General features: G+C 42.8%; 1 protein-coding gene across 5 annotated transcripts in view; it reads right to left on the bottom strand.

The window, feature by feature from the left end:
• The window catches only part of LOC120554449 (FERM, ARHGEF and pleckstrin domain-containing protein 1-like), a 58,151-nt gene that overhangs the window by 10,742 nt on the left and 34,313 nt on the right, over positions 1-13,096 (bottom strand). For 2 of the 5 annotated variants that reach the window (XM_039793336.1, XM_039793333.1), the window contains exons 8-16: positions 12,042-12,189; positions 11,336-11,431; positions 11,061-11,227; positions 10,904-10,972; positions 10,713-10,788; positions 10,059-10,269; positions 3,474-3,676; positions 3,260-3,349; positions 144-277 (exon numbers count right to left, since the gene is read on the bottom strand). In XM_039793336.1, coding sequence (XP_039649270.1) covers positions 144-277; positions 3,260-3,349; positions 3,474-3,676; positions 10,059-10,269; positions 10,713-10,788; positions 10,904-10,972; positions 11,061-11,227; positions 11,336-11,431; positions 12,042-12,189 — 1,194 coding nt within the window. The remainder of the gene's footprint in view (positions 1-143; positions 278-3,259; positions 3,350-3,473; positions 3,677-10,058; positions 10,270-10,712; positions 10,789-10,903; positions 10,973-11,060; positions 11,228-11,335; positions 11,432-12,041; positions 12,190-13,096) is intronic. The other 3 variants (XM_039793335.1, XM_039793337.1, XM_039793334.1) reach the window with 3 other exon arrangements.

Consider the following 13,096-nt stretch of genomic DNA (forward strand, 5'->3'; position numbering starts at 1 on the left):
TTTTATATGTATGTATGATATGTAGGTGCATTTAAATGTAGATACTTTGCTTTGTAGATGCATTGTGAGCCAAATGCTCAAGTCAGTAATCATGTTCTGTACCAAACTTCAGTTTTCTGAATGGGGAACAGACAGATACTGACCACTGTGCCAGCCGCTGCTCCACCTCTTTGAGGAATCCCTGGTGGAACTTGTAGACCGGATCGTAGCTGGCAGAGATCAGATTCTTAACAGAGTCCGGGAAGGCCTCATCTTTCCCTGCAACGTTCTGGAAGGACTACACACACACACACACACACACACACACACACACACACACACACACACACACACACACACACACACACACACACACACACACACACACACACACACACACACACACACACACACACACACACACACACACACACACACACACACACACACACACACACACACACACAATTGTTTACAAATGTTTGCATTTGGAAGAAAGAAAAAGAAAACATGCATGACTTGCAAAATAAAGATAAAAAAGTCCTTATTCTCCAATTCGAAGCAAATGTTCATGTTTATAGCAACATCTGAGAACCACATTAAAGGTCCCATGACATGGTGCTCTTTGGATGCTTTTATATAGACCTCAGTGGTTCCCTAATACTGTATCTGAAGTCTCTTTCCCGAAATTCAGCCTTGGTGCAGAATTACAGCCACTAGAACCAGTCCCACAATGAGCTTTCCTTAAGATGTGCCATTTATCTGTCTGTAACTTTAAATGCTATTGAGGGGGGGGGGGGGGCAAGGTGGAGGGTGGGGGTGTGGCCTTGACCAACTGCCATGGTTCCTTTTTTGAAAGCCATGATGTCTCTCTCTCATGGGTGGGCCAAATTCTCTGGGCGGGCAAAGCAGAGAAAGGGGAGGTAACCTTGCTCCTTATGACCTCATAAGGAGAATATTCCAGATCAACCCATCTGAGCTTACTTTTTCTCAAAGGCAGAGCAGGACACCCAGGGCTAGCCACTTGGGGACCATAGGCAGGCAAGTAGAACTCATATTAATGTTGAAAAACCTCATAAAGTGAATTTTTCAAGCCATGCGACCTTTAAGGGAAGTAATACACAAGTGGCTCTACAGTGAAGCATCGAACAAGTTTAAGGTTAAAGCCAAAGCAATTAGTTGATCGGCAGAAAAATTAACATGCAACTATTTTGATAATCAGTTAATTGTTTAAATAATTTCCTTTCAGCAAAACTGCCAACAATTCTCAGGTCCAGCCTCTCATTTGTGAGGATTTGCTGCTTCTCTTTGTCTTATCTAATAATAAATTGTATTTTTGGGGGTTTTGGACTGTTGGTCGGACAAAAAAAAGCAATTTGAAGACGGCTCTCAGGACTTTAAGAAATTATAAAGGCGGGGTTTTCACTATTTTCTGATATTAATTAACAAAATGATTAATCAATTTAATGAGAAAACAATTGTCAGAATAATCCATAATTAACATGATGCTTTAAAACAAATGAACACCCTATATACAGCAGACACTGACAGTGATTACAAGTGACATATGTGAGGCACCACACACAATACATGTATGATCCCAACAGACCCCTGGATAGGAGGTCGGCGGGTCAGAACCAGTGATTTGACTTGAAAGCACGATGACATTTGATTGCAGTGAGGATAACCATCAGCTAGCTCACACACACACACACACACACACACACACACACACACACACACACACACACACACACACACACACACACACACACACACACACACACACACACACACACACACACACACACACACACACACACACACACACACACACACACAGACCCTCCTGGCTCCCCGGGCGAGTGCACTACAACCCCTGGCACAAAGGTGTTGTATTCCCCTTTAGAGTAAATCACACACAATTATGACAGCTCGTGCAGACAGGAGGCTGGCCAGCTGTTTCGCAGAAGGACTCGGTGGGAGGGAGGGAGGGAGGGAGGGAGTGAGTGAGGGAGGGAAGGGTGTGGGATCTCAGGTCTGAGCTGTGCCAGACCAAAGAACATATTTAAGAGGTTTTAAAAAAGCGCCAGCGCACGCCTTCCTCCCACATGAAAGAGGGGTGGAAACTACTGTTGGGAAGAAAAACAGCTGAGAGGGAGAAAAAGACCCAAGAGACTGGAAATATGATATTTTTTCACTCCACAGCACAGCGAGGTCAGAAGTCCGCTTCAAAATATTAAAGGTGATGCAGGCAGGTGCTTTCTTCTGTAGGGGCTTGACCCTGTCTTTTCCTAACTAGTATTTCTACTCATTACATTCCCGCTGCAGATTTTCCACTCATTTGTTACAGACAGACAGTAAAGTTAAATTACATAAATGGCAAAGACACAGTCCAACCAACAGTAAGCTGCTCTTTCAGCCCAGGATTAAAGATGCAGATGTTGTATTTATGCATGCAGAGAGTGTTTTTCCCGTGTTGATTTTAGTGGTTTTACTTGTAAACTGAAGGGCCCGGAGCGGTGTCGTCTTAAAGAAACGAGATACAATGCTTGGCGGCTTAAAGAAGGTAAATTCTAACACATGCATTGATTTCTTGTGACAAACCAAAGAGAGAGTGTCATTCAGAAAACACAAGTAACTTAAATATGCTCACTGGGAAGATGTCATCTGTCCTCCACAAGACAAATGCTCATAAAGCCTCAGATGTTGAACCTCAGTCTTCAGTCTCGGGCCAAACTAAATGCACATCTAAGCCCATTTTCGGGATGGGGATTAAAAATACTGGAACAGAGAGCTGAAACAGCTCTAGTACTCCAATGTAATATTCATGTCTATGACAGAAAGGACCATCAGCTTGAGATTTTGGTTTCACTTTACCAACATGTAGGCTGTAAAAACATCAAATTCACATCCTGATTCCAGCGCAAACCAACAATGACTCACTGTCCCAACACATAAGCTTTTAAAAGACCAACTTCAGCTCAAAATGTCTCAAAATGTCAGACTCTGAAAGCTGAAACAACCAGGGTTGGCTCACTATTCCAGTAACACGGCTTTAAACAGAACAAGCTGGGGTTACTCTCTCTCTCTCTCTCTGGGGCTGTAGGAGTTAGGGAATGTGTTTACACTTGGCCAGACTAGCTCCTGGTCTGAGCACAGATGGCTTTTAAAAGATTTCGGTCTCTCAGCCAGCTGAGATTGGCCTTGCCTTTAGCATCAACATGGCAACAGACTCAAGTACATCACCTAAAGAAAATATGGAAACTATAGAACTTACCTCTGTGATGACCTGCAGGTCTTTGAGGTAGGTCCGCTCTGTGGTCAACAGTTCCTTGGCTATGAAGTAGGCCTTGTCTGTGGGAAACTTCTGGACACAAACAGAAAGATGAGATCAATTCACAAATCCACTGATAAATCCCTTATTAGATTCTTTAGATATTTTACACAAAATCTAATTTTCCATCCACACTCTCCCTTGTCTTCATGTCTACCTTCCTCCTCGCCTCGTCTTCGTCATCGTGGCGGACACATCCAGCATCAGTGAGCAGCGGGCTGGTGAGAGGTGATAGCAGCCGTCCCTCAGGACTCTGACCCAGGACACCGATGCTGCCCGTCCCCCGTCCATTTACCGAGCCACTGCCGTTAACGACCACATGGGGACTTCCCTCCGGAGAGTCCTCTGAACCGGGACTTTCTGGGGGAGGAGAGGAAAATAGGAAAATGGAAAGCAGAGGGAGACGGGGACAGGGATAGAACAAAGAGTGAGATAAGGGAGAAGATGGTAGGAGAGGATAAGGGAGTTAAAAACAGATTCATGAAACTCAATACTCTTCTTTATCATTTAATTCTTCTAGTGACAATTTCATTCTTTACTCAGGCACTTCTCAGTGGAGAAAAGGCTTCTACATTCACCCTGCATAGAATTATGCATTAGAAGCTTAAAATATTCCCCAAATGATTCCTCTAAATGTAACCAACATGTGTGGCGATGAATTTCAAAGTTAGACAATGCTACACAAATCAGTCTTACACTATGGGTATGTTCAGTCAGGGCGCAACATGACAGAAATGCTACGATCACTCAACTCAGAAGGAGGCTACATCTACTCTATTTGGATTATTATCATCTAAAATGTGGTTAAAGAAAAAGGATCAAAAGAAGGAAAAAATAACTAACTGTTAAGTAGACGTTAGTAAGGAGCTACAGATTATACAAGTCAGTTTATTTGCAAGACATATCTGTGCATTATAAGGGTAAAAAGACAAATAATGCGGTCACGCATTATAAAAAAAAAAGCTGTCAAGTTAAGATAAACTTTCTTTTGACTAATCGATTAATCGATTAATCAATTAATCAATCGTTTTAGCCCTGGTAGAAAACATATCACTGCTACATTTGAACAATCTATCAATAGTTTATTAACTTTTCCATTTCCCTTACAATGCTCTATAGATATGATCTTCTATAGATGTGTGATAGTCTTGCTAGTTGGGATGACGCCTAAAAAGGAGTCTGGTATGATTGTAGTTGAAATCTATTTCTGGCAACTTTTTGGGGAAATATCATCATCCGGACAGAAGAATCAAACGTTTTCACTACAGCTAGAGTCACTACAAAGGTTTACTACATGGTACTAAGTTGACTGTATACTTGCCCAGGTGCAAAGTTTCCAAAGAGTCCACTGTTATACACCACAGTGGATGGTAAAACCATGGCAACCACAGTGCAGATCTGTGACGGGTGCTATAAAAGAACGTGCCACCATACAGAAAAACAAACTACCACGACACAAAAAAAACACATGAAGGAACGAGCTAGACAACACGAAACACTGACAGACACGGGTCAAATGACGTGTGCACATGCAACAACCTCTACTCTACAGGCTAGCTACCACAACACAAGACACGTAGGGGTCCCAACTAAAGCGGGTTGAGGGTATGTGGGTGGGTGTTGGAGGGGTGGGGCGGTTGGATGTCGATTCCATCTACAGAAAATTCTGGAGTCCCTTTTCTTTGAACATACAAGGTCGTTTTTTATTGACACTAGTGCACACAGTTACAGTGTTAAAAAGAGAGATGAAGGGTATAAAGAAATAAAACCTCAAAGAAGTCACAAGAAATAAAAACCAGTGGGTGTTTTGTCATGAAAATAAAAAAGGACAGGTGTGCAGGAATACAAAGTGTTACAAGAGAGTGACAAAGAATAAAAGAAAACCAGTGAGTCAGTGTGTCTTTAGGCCATATAGAGAGTGTGCGTGTTTAAGGAAAAAGTATCATTTAAATGTCTTTCTTTTGTAAAGAATAAAAAGACTTTTCGGCACTTCTTAAGCTAGATTGACAGCAGTTTTTACACCTTTGCATGTTCAGTATTTATTGCGATTGTATGCTTTAGAGATGTTGCAAAACTGCCACCAATCTTCAAATCCGAAAAATAGAATAGCCAGAAAGCCGGTTTATCCCTTTGAAAGAAGTCAGTCAGTAAAAAGTGTGTTATTTAAACAGAAAAAAAAGAATCACAGATGTGATGCTAAAACGGCACCTTACACCATTTAAATTATCAAAATTAAAAAGTAAAATAGTTTGACATTTTGGGAAATATGCTTGTTCGGTTTCTTGGCAAAAAAATCAAATAAGTGCATTTTTCCAAAAAAGTTGAACTATTTGCTTTAAGCAGCCCGATATCAGTCAAATATGATCACATCATCACAGCGTGTATACCGCAGAACAAACTAAAATCATTGTACTTTTTCGTTTTGAAGCAAATCTACAAAATTTGGCTCTGATTAACATACAAATTACAATAAGAGTACAAAATCACAATCTATCAGATTGTTACTGTATGTACAGTACATTAAGATTACAAAAAGCCTCAATGGAATTGACTTGCAAGGGCTAACTGGTGACAGTGAAAAGGAAGACGACTCAACTCCAGCGCTTATGTATGTATGTGTGTGTGTGTGTGTACATCCTTTGACAATACTCAGACTTTCACACTTTACAACATGTCTTTCAAAGATATCTTTGTTTTTGCACTTACGTTTGCATTAAGCTTAACTTTACTTGTGTCTGTCTACCTTCGCCCTCTCCCTCTCCGTTAAAGAAAGCACTGGAATTGAGTCGGCCCTGTTTTGTCCTTGTGCGCAGTAAGGAAACCTGGGTGAAAACACAAATGGTTTCTGAATGTTTGAAAAAGACAGGGCGTGGTAAATTAATCATGACGGTGTCGTAACAAAAAAAAAAAAGGCATGAAAGCTGTGATATCCCAGAGTTGTTAAGTTTGTGTTCTACTGCACCTAATGCTTCTCAAACATTTGAAACCATTTTTTGAGCCCCGTGATAGAAACACCGAGTGACAAAGTGAGCAAAAAACAGAGCAGAAGGACAGAAAAAGCAGGGACATTGCTCGTTAACATGCACTCAGAGTCAAGGAAAGGAAAACGGTTCCCACCAACATGCTTTAAAAACAGTGCATTTACAAAGCATGAAGCATGGACATTTTGTCTCAGGAAGAAGCTCTGAGGAAAGAAAAGGCTAGAAGGTGACTACACGTGATGAGATGCTGATGACATTAAGTCCACGTTAAGTCACTTCGTAGATTAAACCCTTTAAATCACTGTTTCAGGGAGCGCCTAGGCTCCTTGAGTTATAGCATAACATTGGAAAAGTAGCTAAGAAGGTAACTCTGAAATTAGAAATCCAGCTCAGATTTCTAATAGTTTCCTGAAATTAATTCTAAATATGTACAGTTTAAAATTGGTGCTTTTATGCACTGTGAGTCAATCATTCATACATCTTTAGTTCCAATGTATGCTAATTAACAATACATATTGAATTGCTAGTAGCTACAGAAAACACAAAAGCATGTGTTGCTGTGAGCAGACAGCCAGCAAATGACAGTGATTGGAATGGAGTGCCAGCACACCTTCAATAAACAGCATTGTAACAGAAGAGCATTCGGAAAGTGGAAGATAACAGTGAGCTACCCTTTCTGTGTGTGGTTGGAGTGCATGCCAGGGGCTGAGCCAAGCAAAGCAGACAGCTGTGGATGGTCACAGCCTTAAGGACGATGGTTGGCAGCTTTGATTATTGCTTAGTGTGTGCGTAAGAAAGAAAGAAAAAAAGAACGATAGAAAGAAAGCCCATGACCAGCCAACAGAATGCATCTTCAGTAGAAATGTAGAAACGCATTGAGCTTCAGTTATTATCAAAAATAAAAATATAAAAAAAGGTTAGGGTCTTCATACTCTCCCTAACGTATTAACTGATGCGCCACTAATTGTAAATACAAAAGAGAACTACTACAAAACGTCGCTACCACAAACATTCAAATTACAGTGCAAGTTGCCCACAACAGACAGAAATCGAATGAAAGCATGAAAAAGTGCTCCGAAGAAAATTAGCTCGGGCCAAAACCGAATGAGAAAGGCAGAGCAGCCGCTAGCTACAGAATTCCTCCCACAACTTACACATTTAACACATTTTACTACCAAGTCAAGTGTATTACTCTACAATCCATCGTTAACCAACAACATTCAGATATACTGTACAATTAAGAGGAATATCTCTCAGTTCGACAATCCGTGTTAACCTTGTGGTTAAACACAATCCAAAAAAACACAATCTGTATGTAACGTCTGACGTAAAACCGTTTCCCCCTTTAAACCTCCATTGAAATCCATTAAAGACCTCCAGCTATCATCTTAAAGCCCTCCTATTGCACCTGACAACAGTGGAATTATAAAAGTGTGATTTACAGAAAATGCTACATTAGGACACGACACAGTATTACAACAGACAAGAGTTCTATAGGGGGATCATGACCAAGAGGGGCAGCAGATCCTGGTCAACTCAACCGCTTTCAGAACAGGTGCCACCTTTAAACCTATTCATCTCTTGCTTCAACACCTTAATATCTCAACAACAAGCGTTTACAAAAGGTGAGCTACAATCAGCAGAATTTTAATTCCTCCTTAATGGAATAGGTGTACGTAAACAATAGTAAAACGAGCGAGAATTGCAGAAATAATCTTCCCCACAAAATGTAGGATTCTACACGTGAAGGTAATTCCTTTAGATTTCCTAACTTCCCTACATAATCTGTATGTTTCATCTGCACGTACGATGACACTGAATATACAGTTTTTAAGTTATGGCACATTGTAAGGAAGGTAAACCCAGAGTAGACAGATTCTTTAGCTTTACAGAAAACTGTCTGAAGTGCCTCCAGGCTTTTAGGAATGGTTCTCCCTTTAACAAATAGCCAGCCAAAATGTTGACTTTGTGTAAAGTTAGACTAAAGTCAGTAGTTTGCATCCAAAATTCTATATAAAAATGAGGATTGTGGGATTTAAAAAACAATGGACGTATTATCAATTTGTGTAAAAGTAGGGCAGGTGTTTCTATTCACAGTTTTAAAAAAACAAATATGTCAGAAATGTTGATTTCCATATAAATATGTGTCTAACAAATATGTTAGAAACTTTGCAGAAAATGTGTGTTTGTTTATACCAAAGCTAACCTAGTGTAAACAGGTGGACTAAGGCTACTACACCGCGATTTACAAATGTGTACTTCATCTATTAATGTAGCTGGGCGATTAAGTTTTACACAGTAGTGTATCTGTATAACACTACATTTAGATGTTACAATCCTTACAGACATAAGATTATATTTATTGTGCATTATAACGCCTAATGTGAGACCAAACTACTCGCATATCTTAACCCTTCAACAGCTAAAAACCCGCCCTCCTATGTCTTCCTCGTTAAAACGGTAGTACCCTTCCTCCTCCTCCCCTTCACCATCGTTCCCCTCCTCCAGCTGGAGACTCCCGAAGGAGAACTTGCTCTGAGGCAGCGGGGACGAGTTCACGCCGTTCGAGTTGACCGAATTCATGGAACTGACAGCAGCAGGGTTGCCGTACATTAAAGGCTGGCTGTACGCGCTACTACCAGTGTCCGACTCCGTGTCGCTGGAATCGCTGCCGCTGCCACTGCTCGTAGATCCGTCGATCATTTGCACCGGCTGATTTTGATTGTTGTTACGCGTCGGGTTGTTACCGGGCTTTCCCTGACGACCGAACAACCGCTGCACCGTGTTGGACCGTGCCTGACTTAGAACCGCAGGGTTCCCCGCGTGATTGCCATTTGCGAGAATCATTCTTCGCTCCATCGGGGCAGAACACGGGGCTTGGGCGTGGAACCCGGAGCGATGAGGGTCATGTTGGTGGACGGGAGTGGATGTCAGCTGGCTGAGAATGAATGGATCGGTATCGGAGCGATTTCGCATGTTGTTGCTGTGATAGGGTTTGGCGAAATGTGGCGGCGTGTTGTTTGCGGTGATAGGGGAGTAGCTGCCGTAGTGGTTTGGTGGCTGGGATGGCGGTGGGAGAGTGGGAGTTTCCACAGGGAATACTCCTGGACGTTTACTGAAATAATGCCCGCCGTCATCCCAACGTGGGCCGGAGCGCTGCTGACCGTGACCGTTTGTCATCTCAGCGTGACTGACGGAGTTGGTGCGGTGGTGGAAGCTGCTGATCACCGGGCTGGAGCACTGACTACGAGTCCCGGTTCCTAACGGTCGCCCTACTACTGCACCTGGCTTGTCTCGACCCTGAAAGATTTCATCCAGCAGCGTGCTGTGGAGCGGAAGGCGGCCATGAAATGAACCCCCATTGGGCAAAACTTCATCATCTGTTAGCGCGTGACTCACATTAAACTTGTTAGACACCGGAGACTGATCTACAGCGCTTCTGTTACCCAGCATACCTTGCTGCTGCTGCTGCTGCAGCCCTATGATACCCTGCTGTTGATGCTGCTGCATCAGCCCCTGGTGATTGGTGTGGTAGAACCCATTGACATCCCCGAACAGACTCCCAGCTTGCCCCCCATTACGACTGCTACCCCCATGCTTATTATTATACACACAAGGCTCATCCGCATTGCTGTCATTTGCACCGCTGTGGCCCCTGGGAGCCCGGTTGTTCTTTGTCACGTCGCATTCACTGTCTATGTCGCTGCAGTCTATGTAAGGAATAGAAGAGCTGCTGCCTTTGTTTGCCCTGCAGGATGGACCTGGGTTGAGGAACTGCGGATCTGGTGCTGATCCCGTGCCGTGGTGGTTCTGTCGGGACTGAGTCGGGTCTGAGCCGGGCGCCGCTGGTATATCCTGGAAGCCGTTGATGGTTGATGTGGCTGCCGGCGGCTCCTCTGACCCATTACATTCAGCTCGCTGGCCCAGTCTGGTTGAGTCAGGCTGGTCGGCTACCTGGACAGACATGGCACTCTGCAAATGAGTAAAGGGAAGAAGAAGAGCGACGAGTCGAGGAAGACAAAAGGAGACAGCTGAGGACAAGCTTTTTAAACTCCTATTCAACTGGGCTCATTAAACTGAATTCCAGACTTTGAATAAAGAGGGAAAAGTAAAAGAACACATTCAAACGCACTCGCTTGCCGGGGCTGCTTTGGTACAAAAACAGCTTTGTACTTTTGGCCACAGAGCAGCTCCAGATTTAAGAGAGAAAGAAAAGTAATAAAAACAGACACAAAGTCTGTAAATGTGTACAACAAGTAAAGTTAGAAGGAAAATTAAAGATATTTGAACTAAAGCAAACAAAAACCAGACTATGGGTGAATAAAGGTGTGTGTGTGTGTGTGTGTGTGTGTGTGTGTGTGTGTGTGTGTGTGTGTGTGTGTGTGTGTGTGTGTGTGTGTGTGTGTGTGTATTACCTCTCTTGGCACTTGTGATCTGAAGGACGACGAATGAGGGGACATGCCGCTATTGGACAGGATCTTACTGTGTTTCCTGTAAAGGGGGGAGGGAACAGATGAGGTCAAACCATATGTGCAACTAACCAGGAAAACAGAAATCTGATTGGTTTCTGTTGTTGAAGTATTCTAAACAAATGAGAGAGCTTCACCTTTCAAATGGGACTTTCTTCAGCTCCGAGTCTTTCACATAATCGATGATCTGCTTCTGGGTTCGACCGCTGCAGGTACATAGAGACAAAAGCAAGAAACAATTTAAAACACAAATGCGGTCATTTTCTATCATTTCAATTTCAGTCCTCTCCTTACCTGAACCGGAATGAGGATCCCCTGGTGAAGAGGATGGGCTTGGGTTTGGGCTTGGGCTCCTCGAAGAGCCTGAAGAAGGCGTGATACTCTACACAGATCTTCCAGAAGATTTTACAGCAATCCCTGCTGGCCATGGCAAACTCCAGCGTGTCATGGTGGGCATTCTGCTGGAAGACGCAGAGGCAGATAGACTGTAAGTATGGATGGAGGGAAGGAGAAATGCAGGACGGACAGAAGAAATAAGTAAAGGTAGGGGAGGTGTTATATGGACTTACAGCGGGGTCTGCTCTCAGCTTGATTAGGAACCGTTTGCGTTTGAAGCTGAGCTTGCGAACCTTGGACCAGTTGAAGGCGTTAATTTTTGTGTACCCCTGAATAAAGACATTATGAGAAGCAGATCAATATTCATGAAAGACTTGGATGAATTCTCAATGGAGAATAAACATCAAAGTGTTTTGTCTCAGCAAGACTCCTGCTGGAATTTTCAAATTGGACAACTTCTAAGCATACAATAATATAATCTCCATATCCCAAATGTGTATTATTTATTTCCTATAAATCCAAGACACAACATATAGATTTACTTCCTAGTTTTCTCTACATCTTATCCCAAAACACAAGCACACGTTCACATTCTTCTCCCCTAATGAATCAGGAGGTTGCACAGTTGTGGAGTGAGTGGAGGCTTATCAGTGAGGTGCCAAACCACAAGAATATCTTCAAAATGATTTGTGCAAACAAAGAAGAGGTTAATAATGGTCACGCTCCACCCAAACAGCAGAAGTCAAGGGAAATTAGCACACCACAAAAACATCTCTACAAAATATTATGCATACTTTCTTCCAAAAATCATTTAAGGAATTTACAGCTCAAATCACAAATCTCGATATGCAGCCTTGTTCTTGACTCTGGAACTCATATTTCAGCAAAACCAATTACAGATTTTAGGGAGGCTGTTAGGTCTGATTTTGATGGTTTTACCTGGAAAACCAGCACACCAATGTGCGCCACAGCCAGACTGAGTTTAGTACCCTCTCGGTCCTTGGCTGGGTGCAGACGAACACCGTACATCTCCAAGCGCCGAGCAATTTCCAGCAGCTGGTAGTCGGACTCTGCAGGAGTCTGCCCACTGTGGAGGAGAGTGATCAATCAATCCATTAATTATCCATCAATCAACATCATCAATCGGCAGCTTCCTCAAGCTGAAGAAAGACAAAGTAAAATCATACCTTCTTCTTTTTCTGTTCCGTTAGCTTAAAGTTAAAGTGTCTCCAAAGATAAAGGTGGGCACTGGGGACTGTTATCATGGCAACAACATTATGGATTTTGAGAGCACTTTCCTCCATTTATCCCTCCCCCAGTGTCATTGTCTATACTGTATGTACCAGATTTTAGACATGACCCATTCCAGGTTTCTACTGCAGATTTATTGCGAGTGTAAAATCAACAAACCACAGGATCAGATGGCAATACCCACTGTGGGCGAAAAAAAAAAAAAATCTGCCACAAAAGAAGTTTGTTTCCTCACAAATCTGAAAATAGCTTCCTGTTTCCTGTATGAGCTGCTGAATTAGCCACTTCCTTCCTGCGTCGGCTAAGGGAGGCTGAGGGATTAGAGAAGAGGGGGGTAGCAGTAACCCACAGAAAGAGTATGTGGTTCACAGTGTGACCGTGACAAATAATCTACAAGTCAGTGGTTTGGTTTTCAGCTCCTATATGTGGTTAGGGACAGGTTTTAGGGGAATTTGCATGTCCAGAAAAACAAGGAAATACATTTGTCATGTATTTGCAAACAGCGGTGGGTAAAGCACAGCTACAATGTAAATGAGAAGATAGGTGTGCTGGGTCAATGTGTGGTCGCAGGGGCACAGAGGGAGTGCAATGTGGTATGTTTGCAGATAGCCACCTCTGCGGGGGAGAGATTAAAAGTGTGTGTGTGTGTGTGTGTGTGTGTGTGTGTGTGTGTGTGTGTGTGTGTGTGTGTGTACATGAGTGTGTGAGCAGTTGTGGTTAAAGAGATAAAAATCTCTGCAGGA

The sequence above is a fragment of the Perca fluviatilis genome, chromosome 24, assembly GCF_010015445.1.
Source record: "Perca fluviatilis chromosome 24, GENO_Pfluv_1.0, whole genome shotgun sequence".
Lineage (NCBI taxonomy): Eukaryota > Metazoa > Chordata > Actinopteri > Perciformes > Percidae > Perca > Perca fluviatilis.